Source organism: Thermobia domestica, chromosome 15 (genome assembly GCF_964235325.1).
Source record: "Thermobia domestica chromosome 15, izTheDome1.hap1.1, whole genome shotgun sequence".
NCBI classification, from domain to species: Eukaryota; Metazoa; Arthropoda; class Insecta; order Zygentoma; family Lepismatidae; genus Thermobia; species Thermobia domestica.
Window position 1 is genome coordinate 86,365,483 of NC_137468.1, and position 15,809 is coordinate 86,381,291.

General features: G+C 32.9%; 1 protein-coding gene and 1 long non-coding RNA gene across 5 annotated transcripts in view; one reads left to right on the top strand and one right to left on the bottom strand.

Annotated features, from left to right (window-relative positions):
• LOC145671121 (uncharacterized) overlaps window positions 1-15,809 on the top strand; it is a 90,461-nt gene that overhangs the window by 68,385 nt on the left and 6,267 nt on the right. The window lies entirely within an intron of this gene.
• The window catches only part of LOC145671120 (facilitated trehalose transporter Tret1-like), a 167,282-nt gene continuing 164,291 nt past the window's right edge, over window positions 12,819-15,809 (bottom strand). For 2 of the 4 annotated variants that reach the window (XM_081739912.1, XM_081739911.1), the window contains exon 5: window positions 12,820-14,954. In XM_081739912.1, the coding sequence (XP_081596038.1) occupies window positions 13,960-14,954 (995 nt within the window). In that variant the 3' untranslated portion in view covers window positions 12,820-13,959. Of the gene's footprint in view, window positions 14,955-15,809 lie in introns of all 4 variants that reach the window. The other 2 variants (XM_081739910.1, XM_081739914.1) reach the window with 2 other exon arrangements.

A 15,809-nucleotide genomic window follows, 5' to 3' on the forward strand; every position in this document is an offset into this window, starting at 1 on the left:
AATTTCTTCTTTCACATCATTGTCGATATTTCTAAGTAGCTCCAAGTTCCATTTTCGATTTCTCTTCCCATTTTTCTTGATCGACTTTAACCAGGTTTGACTTCAGCCACCAGGAGATTGCAATCCGATTCAATGTCCGCTCCTGGCAGTGTCTTCACGTCTCGTACACTATTCTTGAAACGTTGCTTCACAAGAATGTAATCGATTTGGTAGCATTTCGTATCTCCTGGACTTTTCCACGTCTACAGCTTGGTTTTTCTTTTCTTAAACAACGTGTTCATGACCACCAGATCATGTTGCCTACAGAAATCGATAATAATAATAATAATAATAATAATAATAATAATAATAATAATAATAATAATAATAATAATAATAATAATAATAATAATAATAATAATAATAATAATAGTTGTATTAGTAATATAATTGATAATTATATTTCCTATGTAGGATACTTGAAGAGAGTACTTGAAACTACACACGGATTTGGCTCGATTTGACTCGAAATTCGACCCGAATTCGAGTCGAGTTGGAGGAAATTTTTCAAGCCAAGTTCTTGAGTCGAGCTTAAAGATGTTTGTTTCGAGTCGAGTCGAGTTTCAAAGAAAACTTTCTCGTGCCCATCCCTACAAATTTTTACATTCCGTCAAGTGATGATCTAGTATGATTTGTCTTTAATCAGATAGAGTAGTGTATTTAATTCAATTCAAATCCGATCGTCGTCAGATATGGCAGCGAACGTGTTAAGACGATCTTATTTACGTCTTTAAAAGTTTAGTTCATGACTTTATGTTAGTAATTCTAATCTTATGTTTTTTTGTGCAAATTGTGTAGCATAGCTAGGTTAAATAATCAAAATAGATATCAACTTATGAGTTATTCAGTAAATAAATAATATTAGCCTGTCTTATTAAACTTATAACATTACTTTTAACATTACTTTTTACAGACCTTGGGAAGCTAGTCAATGCCGCCATCAAAATCTTGTGTTCTTCACCTTTCTTCCAAATTTACAAGTATGATTTCCTTTTATTTCTATTTTGTAGCTCTTTTTTCCAAATTTTAAGTGAATTGCCCCCCAAAAATCCAACCCAACGTCCGCGTCGTGGGGGGCGGGCAACGCTGGTGGAGGACGTTTGCTCCACCAGCGGCCAACTGGGCTCTGGTGATCTACACCAGATTTCTAAATGCCCAGACTTCTAATTCAAGACTGATCAAGGTATTACAGAATGGAACATATTTGAGCTACAAGAAAGAAAAGAAAGAAAGAAAGAAAGAAAGAAAGAAAGAAAAATTGATGAAGTTATAAAGGAAATCATTCAACAAATCAAATATATGGACGTTTGTAAATACACACACGAGTTTTTGGGTTGGTTGAAGTACGTTTCAAGCAAGAGGTCTATAATTGGATGATGATAATATTGTAATCCAACAATAATTTAGGATTTAATGGTCTTAGCCTTGGAGATCCACAGAAGAAAAAAAATAAGAAAGGAAAGCAACGAAGTTTATACTTTGCTTGAAGTTTTTGCAAATAGAGAAGGCCTTGCTGAAATTCTTAAGTGAAGCATGAAGTATTACCTAATGAAGAAAGCTGCATTTGTTATGATTCATGTTGTTAGTCACATTTTGCTAAACTTCGATGATTATGGATAATCGATCAACAACGGAACCGGAGTTATTTTTGTGATATTATGAGCTCGTCATTCTGACGAAAACTAATGTCTAACTGGATTCATCATAAACCTTCCTCTCATAAATGAATATGTCCAAATGAAAACCTCAAAAATTGTAAATTGTGTTCACATTCTGAAGGAAAGGCCATTGTCCTGAATGGCCTTTTAAAACTAAGCTTGAAGAAGAAAAGATACTTCATTTATATTTAGCAACAGAACGAAGATGTACCGAACAAATTAGTTCTGGCATTATATCGCATAGGATGGTCGATCTGTAAACCTGTTTCTGCCAAAGAGAAGTGAAAAGAGGACATAAATGAAACTTACTCTTAGTATCATCATATGATTTAGGAACATTATTGAACAATCAACTGTACTCTTGACTAAAATGTACCATGGGAAAGGTAAAAGAGATTTTCTCACAGTTGAAGCAGCAACATTCTACCGCTTTATTCAATTGGTTAGAATCGAACAGTTGGAAATGGATACCAGCAATTTACATTCATACAAGCAAGATTTGAAAGCAATATTAATATCGTTGCTGTTGTTCGGAATATCCATGATTATATATTACATAATGTGTCGCCCTTCAACATAAACTCTTAAGAAGGCATTTCTGGTGGAAATAGAACTAAATCAATTTATATACAGACAGCAGATATGAAGTATAAATATATGCAATTCAATCTTGTTCTACAATAAATTATCGACTGAAATTATACGAATTAAAAAAGGAAAACCAAGACGCTCTCGTCGATATATCAATATAAAATAGAACTCATATCAAGAAACAACAATTCAGCCATTTTGTAATTTATCTTTCATCTTCAAATACTGTATGTTTCTTAGGAAATATATCACGTACAAACTATCTTATGATAACTAACAACTATTTTGGATATTTTTCATAACAATCGGATTTTATTCAGAAGAATATCAAACCCACAGGAAAAAAATCTTCTTAAAATTGTCTTAGGAAATGATTAACAACTACGAGATGCAAGTAATGATTCGAAGGATACAATGAGAGAATGAAAATGGTAAACTAGAAATTTACAAACTTCTACCAGCATTTAATTAAAAGGAAAAAGAACTGTAATGTATACAACAAGGAAAGTTATAACGAAATTGCAAGCTTTGTTTGCTCAATTTCTTACGTAACGTACATAGTATAGAAACCAATGGGTCATATAGAAATAAATTAAATTTTGAACATAAAACAAGAGTAGAAGCCATTTGTCTGAAGTCCTGGATAAGTCTCGACAATATGGTAGATAGTGAAGTTAAAAAAAAAAAGGTTAAGTTAAAATGGATTAAAAATTTTGTTTCAAGCATAACTTCAAAGAGAAATTCGGAAGTATAAAGAGAAGCAGTTAAGGTACAAGGAATTGAAAAAAAAACTTTACTATCAACAGTCCAATACGCAAGAATAGATTCCACATAATTAACGAGTCTGTAAGGTTAAATAAATGAGGCTCACGTGCCACATCATCTTTCATTACATAACTCTAGAAGCGGAAAGGACAATATTCAATTTTCAGAGTGCAACATCTAACAATAAATTTCTGACGGAGTCAGAATTAATGGTTTTATATAATCATTAGAGATCAACGTAAAATACACGTTATAAAACGTAACCACCGAAGAAAACTACGTTAATTGTAAAGAAAGACAAAATATTATGGTAGACATACGAATTGTATGTTGATGAAAAGAATAATAACAAAAAGTTTAGTAGCTCATGCTTCAGAGTGCAACATAAAAGATACCAATACCAATTTTCTTGTGATAAACACGAAGAGTTTTGGAACATCTTCCTATTCGTCTGTAAGAACATTAAAACATACTAAATGGCATTTTTCAAAATCGTACACGGTATTGGTCACCACAATAGAGCAGTTTCTAAGGATAAGTCACATAAAATGGCAGTAAATGATGAACAATAAAAAAAATGTCGATTGAAATATTCGTCCTTGAGAAATCGAAATTAGATGAGACAGTCAATAATGTGCGACAGAGAAAAATTATAAAGAAAAAAATAATAATTTATGTTGATACGCTTTCTATGAAACAGACATGATGCCAAGGCAATCGGCTGCTCAAAATTATAGAATTTCAACGAAAAAAAAAGTAGAGTTTGCTGTTTGAAGTCCTGGACATGAACATATCAAAATTTATTTCAACGTGATAATTTACGGACTCGGAAAGAGGCAAACAACTTGCCGCTGAAGCAACCAACGAAATATTAGCAATCTTATTTCAGCTGTAATAGCGAAGCGATAAATTCATAAGTCCAACGAGAGTAGCTCAATATGAAGGACAATTCAACTCAAAACCATCAGAAAGTACCAACAAATCAATAATAGAATATGCCAGCACGACTGGATTGTGAAGAAAGGAAAGGTTTTATAAGATAAAGTTCAGTTATAAAAAATGAAGATCTTCGTCTTTGTATTGAAGAAAACAGGTTAACTATACAAAAATAGTATGCTGTCGTACAAGGCCCATTTCTTGGATTTTTTTTTTTTCATTAATTCTTCAAAGAGAAGATTTTGTGTGCATTGAGATAAGTCTGTAACCATGTGTATAAATTGTGCCCTCGGCAACCATAAATAAACAAATAAATATCAAAATTTGTATTTTGTTTTAAAATTTAAATGTAAGGGGACTGAGTTTGTCTTTCGTAGTCAAATAGAAAACATTATAGGTACTTTAAATTGAAAATTACATATCTTAAGAAAGAACACGTTATAGTCACCGGCGTCGTTAGAGGGAAAGAAGCAAGTAGTACATGTCTCGCACAAAAACTTTCTGTGTCATAACTAAGGCTGCCAACTGACCGATATTTTACTGTAAGGCCGAAGAAATTGCAGCTATTTTGAAATGAAATGAAAGTAAAATATTTGAGTTTTACGTCCCGCGGTTTTGCCAATTAGGCTAAAGGAGACGGTGATGATGATAAATGAATGAAGTGGTGGAATGAAGAAAGTGGGAAGACACCGATGAAGGAACCCACGCTCACGGTGTTTGAATCAAAATAGCTGCTAGCGCCATGTGAACTGTGTAGTGGACAGACATGTCTAGGTAGTTTGTGAGAGGGTGCCGGCATTTCATATTCCAAAGTTGTCAGCCCTGGTCATGTCTCATATTAATGTTTAATTTTTTCTACGATGTTAACTGTGGCTGCGGTGAAACAGGCCTGTTAGAATTTCGTCGTAAAAGTTGTTGTTTTACGTATGTGTTTGTATATTTTGACGTACTAGCTCAATTATTAGATACTTGTTGGGTTACTTTTTTGTATGGTAATACTTAACAATCTATCGTTTTCGTCCATCCATCCGAGAGGCAAAAAAAAAAAAAAAAAAAAAAAAAAAAAAAAATGAACTACTTGATGAATTGTCACTAAATTTGGTCAAAATGTAGTGTTCGAAGTTGGGATTCAAGTTTAGTTTTGAACTTATCTTCAAACCGGAAGTAGTAGAAACTAACAGTTTCTGGTTTTAATAATAGTAGCTATAGTGAGAAAACGGTAATAGAGATAAGATGTTTTCTGTAATCGCTTAAGAAAAAAATTGAAAAAAAATGAACAGGAGAGAAAAGAATGCTATACATCCATCCGATAACGTTGCACTGAGTAGTATGTGAAATAGTCTTAAACAAAGGTCGAGACATTAATTGAGATAACTTTTCGTTAGAAAATATTTTTAGCCTTGCAAACTGGATAATACTGATGCAAGTGCAGAAGGTTTTAACGGAATGGTCGAAAACTCAGAATCAACTCACATATAGACTAACCACTGAGAATTAGAATTGAAGAAGAAATGACAGGGAATAGTGGAATTAAAAAACATTCAACATACGTATTGTCTTTCATCTACATTATTTAATGTGTATTTAGAAGAATCTAGTGAAAAAGGATTTGAGTAGAGACGAAGTTTTTTTTTTTTTCGGTAGGAAATATAGAATGGTTAGTCGGACAAATTTTACTGTTTTCTTTGACCGTAGAGTGGATAAAGTACTTATGCAGAAAGTATTAAGCCTTTCACACTTTCAATAGTTTTACACTCATCTTTACAGTACTAGAAAGCAGAATTCAGTGACAAATAACTGAATCCTTCAGTCAATACTTAAAAAAAAATTAAACTGCAGTTCCAATACTTTGATACATTGAAACTTGATTAAGTCGGATTTAGTGTTCCTTTTCGCTACAGAAGTTATCCTGACAGTGCCTTATGGGTAAAGTGAGGTCCAGAACAAAATACGGAATTTTATCCCAAACTTTTTTTTTTAAAAAAAATCTAGAATTTAAGTCAGAACGACACACACTTAAAACACATGGGTTTGCTTCTTGAAACACGAAGAGATCAGACACTTTTACTTCGTAATGCTATTACAAGCCGAAGACACTTCATAAAATGCTTCTTTTCTTAAGAATTATTTTTTTGTTTTATGTTAACCTACCTTATGTTCATTTTTTATTTAAGCGAATAATAAAGAAATGTTATTATGTGTGTAAGTTATTTTATTAACTACGTACTTAATAATTTGCTTATATTTCATGACATTTGATATTAATTTGATGTTATTTACAATCACAACAAGATGGACTTGTCAATATTTTAGCTGCCAAGAGAACTTTCAGTTTTATAAATGCTAATCTTAGATTTAGGTTTACTTCGTGTAGTAACTTATTATTTGAGGATGTTTTAAACTATAGCTTCAAGCGTAATAGTTAACCCTGAAATTTATTTTGTTAATTAAAAACAAAACTCTGAATGTAATAATCTTAGTAAATTTGTTCTCTACAATTGTCAGAATATCCAATTAACTTTGATTTCCCGTTGTCGCATTTTCTTATTCTCGATGTAATCATTTTATGGTCGCTTTTCCTTTGTATCATATTGTTAAGCCTTGGATTGGAACCCTAATCCTGCATGTTCATTCTTAGAGCATCTTTCTGTAGCTTCATCAGTTCACGGTTTCTTTTTCTAGAGCTCAGAGTCGCGTATAAGTTCTACCGGTAGTTTTAGTTTAGAAAACAGAAAATAAAGATTTTATTCGTTTGATTCTATGTCGTCAACAAACCATAGTGTCTGAAATACTAGTGAATTTAAGATAAAAGTCGAAATCGAGTGATTTCAGGTTAGAAGCCATGTGTCCAGGGTAGGATTGAAGTACAGAATCGAATGTTGTGTAGAACGGCGCGTAATCGTCATCTTTAAAAACTTCATGAGTGAAGCCTAGCTGTGTAAACCACCTTCGTATGTATTGCAGCAGCTTTCTTTAATTTTTTTATGAGAACGAATCATCATATTCATCATGCGTATTGTGCCATTATCTGCAACTAAGAAGTTTCCATACACCATGGTCTTTAGCTAATCTCTTCGCCTTCACGTACGATTTTTCTTTTAATACTGTCCATCAACTGTAATATCTTTCTCCTTTGCCTCTTTTTCCTGTTACCATGTCATATCCTTTAATACATCCTTATAGGGGCCGCGGTGGCTTAGTGGTAGAGAATTAACCTCTGGCACATTAGGTCTCTAGTTTAATCCCAGCTTCCGCCAACTGGGCTATGAGTTGGACAAACACTGTGTGCGTGAGTTTTCGCGAAATTCTCCTATTTCCTCCCATTATCATCATTCCACCATTATCATTCATATTATCGCTGTCTCCCTTTGCATCACTGCATAATCATAAGACATTAAACTGAAAAAAAAATCATTATAATACAGTTTCTTCTCAGCCAATGTCCCAACCAGTTCCTCTTTCTATTTCCAATTACATCTAAAATTATCATTTTCTCCCCCACTATTTTAAATCCTACTCATTTGTATTTTTTTTTTCTGTTTGACTCAGCTAATTCTTTCAATTTTTCTGGTTTCTAGTATTTTTTTTCATCGTTTTTCCGCAATGTTGGTGTTTCTGCCCCGTACAGCAAAGTATTGATATGAAACGTTTTATGAGTATTTCTTCAAATTCGTTGTCCAAGGATCATAAAATATACTTTTCTTCCTCCTAAAATGCTTCTTTCACCTTCCTATCTATGCTTTTATTTCTCGTTCGCGCTTCATGTCAGCAATAATAATACTACCTGGTATCAGAAACTAGCCACTTGTTCTGTTTTCTCCCCTCTTATTTCTATATTTTTATACTTCTATATTAAGTTCTATGAGGTTTAAATTTTATAAACTAGTTCAAAAGTAACAATGAAAACTCGTTGACAATCCAGATAACAAGAGCGTTGTGCGGCATCCACAGGAAATCTCAATCACCTTATAACAGAACTGGATTCGAGTCGAGTGTGAACCTAGAAACTCTCGTTGAAAGAAGAGGTTACTATTTTTATCGGAGAATTAGTTACGAAGGGCTTAGAAACAAGACGTGATGTCCAAGGGAAGCGAACTTGAAGAGTTATGGACTATCCAGGAGCTTATCCCAAGGTTCAATTCTCGATGATAGAAGTCGAAGGGGAGATCAGCGGAAAACTTGTTTCTTCAGCCTGAAAACATTTGACTAGTCAAAAGATTTATTAGACTGTCAATTGGTGAAAAGTGTATGCATCTATACAGTGTTGGGATTTTTGCCATCAAGCTACAACTTTATTATTATTATTATTATTATTATTATTATTATTATTATTATTATTATTATTATTATTATTATTATTATTATTTCGGCAGCGTAGAAGTATATTTCCCCGTTCTTCCATCATTAGATAACTGTCTAAACCACTTCGTTCTCCTGATACGACTAAATAATACGTAACACTCATAAATCCAAGTTACATCATATGTTTTACACTATTCATGCAATTTACATTTTCTTACAGTGAACCTAGAACAGTAGTTCTCAGCTTTTAGAAACTACGTCCCTCTTTTGACTGTTCCCTACGACCCTTTTGTTCATTACAAACAATAACAACATAAAATGTATTAAAAAACACTTTACCGATGACCTACCATCGGTTTTCCGCGATCCTCTGGAGTTGCGACACACCACTTGAGAATACTGATCTAAAAGGACGTACCGTTTTCAGGTGAATAAAACTACGAATTCCATATTTTTGTACATTAGTTTATGATGCATAGTTTTACTGAGCCGATTAATCTATCGAAATCATAGCTCTTCCTCTGAAGTAGGCGCACTGTGACTCAGTGATAGAGTGCACATTTCTAGTACAAGGGCCCCTGGTTCAATCCCAGACCTGGAAGGTTTGTGGTGTCCGTGAGTTTTCTCGGTGTTTTTTCTATTTTCTATTATTTCATAATTAACTTTCATTAACCAAACGTCTTTGTTAGCTCAAAGAGCATAATCGTTAGATGTTAAAGATTTCATTTCATTTAAATTCTTTCTCCAAGAGTTCATTTACGTATTCTTCATCTTCTTAACATGCAGAAATACATGCCTATTTAGAACATGTAGAAACATGTCTGCATCTTCTTGCGAATCCTAATTGTTCTTCTAACTTGATCACTATACTATGATTATTACTCGTTGAAATGTTGTATCTAATTTTCTTACTTTGCTGAACTTTTTGATAATACCCCGAAATTTCTCCAGTTTCCTTAGGGGTTACCTTTGTGCTGTTACTGCATCACATCCAACTGTGTATTACTGGGATCTATGACTAAAAATCCTTTTGTCCGACATTTTGTTCTCCAGTTATGGTTGTTTTTGCATTTTCCGACATGTTCGGCTGTTGATAGAGCCGAAAGGAAACATTTCTATACCCAAGTAAGCCCATGCTTTTTGTCTTATCTTGGTGTCAGGAATCACATCCCAAACGCTGTTGGTGTTAATTAGAAATATCCTGTAAATTACTTCAACTAAATTTGATTATTAAATATTAAAATTATATGCAACAAGATTTAATTTTCACGAAGTGACAGGGACTGTAAATAGATTTTAATCAGATTATTCACAAGAAATTTAAATGAGTTTTCATGGAGGGAGTGGGAAAACAAAATCAGTTTCTGATTTATTCGGCGAATCTTAACGCACTATTTCGCTATTTCTTCAGCAGTTAAAGACAGATTTCATTGTGCCAAATCAGTATGAATTTCAAATACATTATTTAATTTTTAAAATTAGACTTTTCTTTGCTCTCTCTTGCAGTAATTTTTATATTGCCTGGTCAGCTATAAGAAGCTCTCGACACGTCTTTGTTTTTCGTAGTTCTACATATTGCAGTATCATGGATTACGTTTGCTTCACCAGTTTGTTTTAGACTTTTTTTTCCGATAATAACTACTTGCTCGATATTTGTTTCCTTAACATATTACCAGATTAAAATATTTGAGTCTCCTTATTGTCACACACAAAAAATATTACTTTTTAACATCACTGTAATGTGTATAAAATGAAAAAATGTAACACTAGAATCCTTGAACGCTTTACTACACACAACAGGCCTATACCAAAATCAACTTAATCGAATTCTCTTCTACAAACAACTAAAAATCAATATGCCCCTAAAGTAGTAATATATGAAAATTAAAATTAATTCAATTATTCTTTAGTTAAAAGATACAATATTAAAATTTTGCAGATATATTAAGATTATATTTCTTTAATACACAAACTAGATAAATGTCGCCAATAATAAGACTTTTAAATTTGAGTCAAAGTCACATCAACAATGCTGTTGGAAATTAACTTACTCAAGTCTACAATTAACTTGTTTGTCGTGTTGTATGATATTCATGTCATCCACGTGACATAAAATAATACAATGTAAACATGTTTTATGAATGTAATAGGTAAATAGATGAGTAACATTAGTAAATTGAACTAAATCAGCATGAAGTCAGATTTTTTATATATATTTCTATTTTGTCTACTTTATACCATTTTCCCGCCCTGTGCAGTATGTTGCACATACACGTGCTCTGTTCGTGTTTCACGGTGAACTTCAAGTTAATGTGTATCTAATTTAGTTTACTTACTAAGAAATCCAATTACGACTTTTCTTTGTACAGAAGTACATCGTCGACATATCTATAGTGCCTCACAGTATCTACTTCTTTTTCTTTAAGTATCTTACTTTCAAAAGATGAAGTATTAGTTTGGTCAAGGAAGAAGATAAAAGGTTGCCCAAGACTAAATTTCTACTTGATGGTGTATGTTTTCTTCGAAAGAGAAAATGTTGTATGTTAAACAGCATTCAAGAAGCTTCAGTATTTCATTTATTTTAGATGTATCTTTCTTCATGTACAAGGTGGAAGTCACAGATGCAACGATTAGTTCAAATGGAATTGATAGATACATATTACTATTCGATTGAAGCCATTTGAAGAGCTCTTTAGTTCCGTGACTATTTTTAATGCAATGTGGAAAAGTAACATTTAACTCATTGAAAAAATTGATAGCCATTTGGCTACCTTGTACATAGGATAGCGCTGCCTTAATATGATCGGTCTTAGAGGGAAGTCTCCCTTATAAATTTTTGGAGTCAATAGATTAGGGAAAGACAAAGATATACGATTTTAAGTATCTAATTGCAGGATCATCCATTTCTAAGATGAGGTTACAGTTCGGTTTGTGATAGCTTGGTTGTTAATTTTGCATAAGAACTACCTTGTCTTCTTCAGAATCTTTTCCCTGTACATTTCCCTTGAAATAACAAATTTATTCCCTTTATAAACTTTAATCCAGCAGTTATTATACTGTAACAAGGACCATTTTTTGAAATCATACAAAAGTTAAAATAAAATGTCTCTGACTTCTGGTCTGTACAGGACATCAAGATGCTTAATGAAGTATGTATCATAACTAAAGCTCAATAATAACTAAAACCTTCTCTCTCGTTTTGTTCTAACATTTTAATGGCCATCTCGATGGTTATAACAAGCCTATTGGAGATTTGGTAGGGATTGTGCTGTAACTGATCCCCACCTTAAGTAAAAGTTCAAAGTACCGATCTACCACATTGTATACGTGCTTATCAATGTCCTTTGCACTTACGTTGCTAGATTTCATATACCAGCTGTTACCAAGTTCCTCCATTTTCCTCATCAAACTGTAGTCTTTCTCTCTTTTTATATTTACTATCTCTTTATGGATTATCGGGAACAATCTGCCCCAAATAAATGCAGGGGAGCTATTGCTTAACTTTGTCCAAAGTTCATACCACTCGTAATTTAACTGTTTGACCAATGTGTGTATTTCCCGAATAACTTCCTTTAAAAGTCTCATTTATTCTTTATGTGCAAATTTAAAAGTCACATTTGATGAGGTAGCAATCTTCCATTTGGTAAAGTTAGATATCATATCTGTTTCAATGCATGATTCTAGGAAAATAATGTCAAGGTGTGATGTTTTTATTCTAATCCTCTTATTTTCAAATATGCGTGTGTTTCTACTTTTAACAGTGGTATGTCAATATCAAACAATATGTTAATACGCTCAGGAATTTTAACAATCATTTTACTTGTAATTATAATTCCTGAAAATTCTTTGTACTTCCTAGCTTTCGGCTCTTCTGTAGAACCTTGTTCATGGAGGAAGAAAGCAAGAGGAAAAACAGTAAACACATTGGGGAAAATAGAAAAATGGACTTACCGAAGAAGGACTTACCGTAGGAATAGATTCACCTGGTAGGTCCGTCTCTTTTTTATTTTTACCTGTGTTTTTACAGTTTTTCCTCCTGTTTTTATTTTTCGTAAACATGGCTTTAGGAAGAGCCGAAAACTAGAAAGAACAAAGGATTTTCAGGAATCATATTGTCTTGTATTCATTTTGCTTAGTAGCTAATTGTAGAAACTTCGACACCCACATCATACGTAATCATAGAGCTCCTAGATTAAAATATGTTTTCTTTAATATGCAGGCACAAAATTTGATATTTAGGTGCTTTTTGCTATGCAGAATAAAAGTACCTCATTCATTTACACAAATGTTAATAATTCCACCCCGACTGGTTGGAAAGGCAATATTTTAATATTATTACATTTTTCTTTAGAATCGTTGGCAAGAAGATGGATGAAATTTGATATATGGAGCTTTCTGGCTATAGAGAATACGAGTCAGTCATCCATGTGAATGAATTAAAGAGAATTGACTCAAGGAAGCGATGCAGCGAAAATACTATAGTATATTTGGCTCTCATTCATGGATGTATTTGTTACTGATCTTATAAGATTTTGTCATAACGATATTCGTATAGTGAATATAACCTTGATAGATTTACTAATCGGGGGATTCCAATCTTCGCTTTTAAATCTCTCGAAATAGGACAGAAACAAAATGAACAGAGTATACGACGCTTTGAGAATGGAAACATACACACAAACTTTAGTTAGAACTTTATTATATGAAAACTTTTATTGATTTTCCATATTATGAGATCAGTAAGTAATCGGGACAACCACGACTATGTATCTTCTAATCTCATGATTTCTGAAGGGCAATAGTATATTTCGGAAAAAGATGTATTCAACATACAATTCAATGAATCAAGTAAGCAGATATTACAGAAGGTAAATGTAAAAGAGGTTTTTGAAATAACTTCCAATGTTTTTGAACTTCTTATTCTCTATTACTTAATCATAATGCATTACTTTCCACTTAGATTTTTTTTATGGTCTTATATAAACTGAACCTGTCAGTTATACAGGGTAATACAAAAATATGTCAGAATATTTTGGGAACAAATTTCTCACATCAAAATAAGAAAAAAAAAAGTTCATATAGATCTGTGCTCAAAAGTGGATAGTTTCGGAGTTATAGGGTGCCGAAAACGTGAAACAAGTGAACTTTAAAAGTTTAATTGGTATGTAAACTATCCAAATATCCATGTTTAAGAATGCTCCAGTACTTGCACACCAAATTTTAGAGGTAGGTCTAGGGTGATCAAGTACTTCCGAATAACTGCTCTAAAAATGATTGTGCAAGTACGGAGGTTCTGAAAGATGGATATTTGGATAGTTCACATACTAGTTCCTCAGTGATGTCTTGACGCCACTACTGTCGGTCCTATAGGAGTGGAACTATGGACCTTTAAAGTTTATTTTTTCACGTTTTTCGGCATCCTATAACTACAAAGCTATGCACTTTTGCCCACAGGCCCATATGAACCTTCTTTCTTCTTTGATGTCAGGAATTTATTCCCAAAATATTATGACAAAGTTTTGTAACACTCTATAGATTCCTAATGCTACAACTTTACCTCCGATTGGTTATGCCACAGTTTTATTAGAAGTAAATATTTAACTTGTATTTATTTATTGCTTGTTAGACTAATAAAAATACAATATTTAAAACAAGAGGAAGATTGTTATTACTTTAAGTTTCTACCTAATGTCTCTGGGAGCACAAAAAATACAAATACCACACAAAGAAATGATGTTACGCCAAAGGACAGAAACATTCCTTTTAGAGTGAGCGCACTCAGCAAACTTGGAAAAGCTTTTATCACTGCGAACATAAGTACGTATGCGACAGAAATCATAATGCCACCCCCTATGCCCCGTACTTCAGACGGTAAGAGTTCTCCAATGACAGTCCATGGGATCACAAGCATTCCAACGGCACTGAAGCACACGTAAATCAACACAAACACTAAAGATAACCAGTTAGTTCTTATTACTTCAGATGAAGATGATACGGCGTATAAATATATCCCAGCAGCCAATGCGAATGCAGACATACCACCAGCACTTATCATGGACAGCGGGCGTCGGCCATATTTTCGAGACAACGCCGCTGCTATACAGGTCATCATAAAACGAAGGATTCCAAGGAAAACGGACGCGTAATACTCATTCATACCGGTATCTAGATCTTGGAACATATTTACTGTATAGAAGAGAATCACGTAAGCACCAGATAATTGTTGGAAAACAAAGAAGAACGATAAAATAAGTAACGGTTTCCATGTTGAAGGTCGTCGAAATGTTCCCAATTTTTGCAGTACAGATAAGTTAACCAAAGATTCGGCCAATTTGGTTCTATAATTATCCATCATTTTGGCACATTCAACTTCATAAATATCAGTTCTTCTGTTGAACCAACGAAGAGAATTTTTGGCTTCTTCAATGCGTCCTTTCTGTAAAAGCCAATACGGACTTTCCGGTAGAAAGTTGATCACAAGGAAATTAAAAATACAAAATGATGAACTAACAGCTGCTGCTAGTTTATAGTTCATTAACGCTCCAAAAATATAAACCAATAAAATGCCCAAGGACACGAAACTACTGTTGAGACACAATAACATAGGACGGACTTGAGGATGTGATATTTCCGAAACGTAGACAAGTGCTACAGTTGAAAGACCTGCAACAAAATATAAAATAAAACGTAAGTACGTATAAATTATTTTTTAAATTGTTCGATATATTATCAAAGAAATATATTTACTTAAAAATAGTAATTGATGTATATATTTAATCTAATTGTTAGGGAGATAAGTAAAACATTTACTTCGTCGATTGCGTCTAAAGGAATTTCCCTGTACAGTTTCAACCCTCTTCTGTGGCCTTGTTCACCAGGTTAAGTCATTCACATGAAAATCAAATCACTTTATAAACACAATTTGCGCATTTGCTGCAAGGGTTCAAAATTTAGAAAAAATCTCTTGATAAACTAGTTGTTTATATAGACTCTTCTGGTGATTTTATCGTGAAAGAGTTATGGATTAAATGATTCTTCTGTACAAACTTAATACAACTTTCTTACAAGGCTGTCTATAATCTTTATTATAAATTAACTAGAAATGTTACAGTTTCGGAAGTATATCATTTCCTTGCGAAAGGAAGTGATATACTTCCGAAACTGTAACATTTCTAGTTGATTTATAATAAAGATTATAGGCAGCCTTGTAAGAAAGTTGTATTTAGTTTGTGTTTAAGATGGACACAAGGCCTTTTTATTATAAGATTCTTCTGTATACACTAACAATGTCACAAGCTATCTTAGGCATTGATTCTACTTTTTTTTTTTATGTAACTTATATACTTAACTTTAAACATCAATGCAAAAACTAAATTATTATTAGTGATTTAAATAAGTTGTGAGTGTGAGTGTATAACAATTATAATACACTGAAGCTCAAATTCGTTGACATTTAACGGTAATATTTGTGACATTCTAGTTTTGCAACCCTTATCAAAATAGTAAAATTTACGCTTA